The sequence below is a fragment of the Microtus ochrogaster genome, chromosome 16 (genome assembly GCF_000317375.1).
Source record: "Microtus ochrogaster isolate Prairie Vole_2 chromosome 16, MicOch1.0, whole genome shotgun sequence".
Lineage (NCBI taxonomy): Eukaryota > Metazoa > Chordata > Mammalia > Rodentia > Cricetidae > Microtus > Microtus ochrogaster.
The window spans coordinates 14,394,173-14,396,008 of record NC_022018.1 but is presented as its reverse complement, the minus strand read 5'-3'; the positions used below and the strand labels follow the sequence as shown (position 1 = coordinate 14,396,008).

Here is a 1,836-nt window from a genome sequence, read left to right as displayed (position 1 = left end):
CTGCCCCTGAGAGGAGAGCTGTCGAGTCTGAGCTCACTTCCTCTTCCTCCCAGCATTCTGTTCTGTTTACTCCTCCCACCTATGTTTTAACCTATAAGGCCAAGCAGTTTCTTTATTACCTAACCAATGACCTTCCTCCATCATGGCTATATCAAAATGGCGTGTTGGAACTGTTATACTGAAAGGGCTGTGTTAAACGAAACAGTTCCACCTGCTGCTATCAGGACTGTGTGCACTAGAGACCAAAGATATGTTTGATGACTGTTCCTTTAGGATGGTGGATCTTGGTCATATTGGTAACCTGTAAAACTGCATGTTTAATACACAGCAATTACTCATTGTAATGGTTTCTGTGAAAATATCCAGAGATCACTGGGTTGCCAACATCATCTTGTTAATTTATTTAATGGCTTTGTTAGAGTTTTTTCTTAAAAAAATAATACTGATAGTACGCTGAAAATGATCTATTTTATATAAACTTATTTTAAATGGGAAAACTGAGTATGTGTTGTAGTTTTTATAAAATCCATCAGAAATATAGTAGTGATCTATCATTATTACCCTCCTACTCTTTTATACTGTTTTTCAACGTCAAATTGATCACATTGCATTTAATTTTATATTTTGAGTATTTACAGTTGAGGTATAATTGACAAATGAAAGGCAGTACATATTTGATGTACACAAAATAATAATTTTTTTAATTTTAAGTATTTAAGTATAACATTAGTGAGACCTCAATACTAGTGGTAAATAACTGGATGTCCTAAATAGTGTTGAGTAACAATGTTTATTTTCAAACATTAACAATAAAATGTTATACTTAACAGAAAAAAAGTTTAATAGATGTGTTCCCAAGAAGCCTCCAGTGCCCTTGAGGACCGATCATCCAGTCATGGGAATACAGAGTGGAAAAAACTTCATAAACACAAATGCAGCTGATGTCATCATGGGCGTGGCCAAAAAGCCCAAGCCAATTTATGTTGACAAAAGAACTGGAGACAAGCATGATCTTGAGACGTCCGGACTATTCCCCAAATACATCAACAAAAAGGTAGTTCTTGATCTGTCAGCGAGACGTCAGAGATTCCGAAGTCCTGCAGGGGGTCTCTATGAGATAGGTACGCAGTGTGTTCCCTGGACAGACCACGAAGCCTGCCCATTCCCACCACTCTGCGGTCCGTGTGGGGTTCACATCTAAAACATGAATGCTCTCTTCCTCAATTCCAGTTACTAGTATATTTAATAACTACAGCAGACATTCTCTAAAAGCTATTAATATTAGTAAGGTAAAAAGGTCACTAAATGCAGCCACTACTGCAAATCCTGAGGAACCCACCTTTCAGGAGGTCTTGGGGTGCAGAATGAGAGAACTTAGCAGATGAGGCTTCAAACCACCAAACTGCCAATCTCTCCAAAACAACCACATCACTGTTTTAGTGTAAATGCGTTGATTTGAGTTGAATTTGGGTAAAGATTAAGAACGCTGCACCGGGATTCATTATTTGGGTCATTGATTTCGATCTGAAAAAGTGCTCATCAGAAAGGGATGATTTTATCTACCAAATGTTAATTGTTAAAAAGGTTTTTAAATCAAAAAGCTTACAAGGAAAGTTATACAAATCCTTCCCTATTTATATATTTATAGAGCATAAAAGTATGTTTGTGAACACATCCTAAAAGAGGCTTCAACATCCTAAATATTAATAACAAATAATAGTAAGTTGTGGCCAGAAATAGAGGAAGAATAGAAAGAGGAAGGAAGGAGGGAGGAAGGGAGGGACGGAGGGAGGGAAGAAGGCAGACAGGCAGGCAGGCAGACAGACAGACAGACAG

General features: G+C 37.7%; 1 protein-coding gene across 2 annotated transcripts in view; it reads left to right on the top strand.

Annotated features, from left to right (window-relative positions):
* Positions 1-1,836, top strand: part of Enkur (enkurin, TRPC channel interacting protein) — a 25,079-nt gene that overhangs the window by 10,725 nt on the left and 12,518 nt on the right. For both annotated transcript variants that reach the window (XM_005354741.2, XM_026783065.1), the window contains one exon: positions 831-1,054. In XM_005354741.2, the coding sequence (XP_005354798.1) occupies positions 831-1,054 (224 nt within the window). The remainder of the gene's footprint in view (positions 1-830; positions 1,055-1,836) is intronic.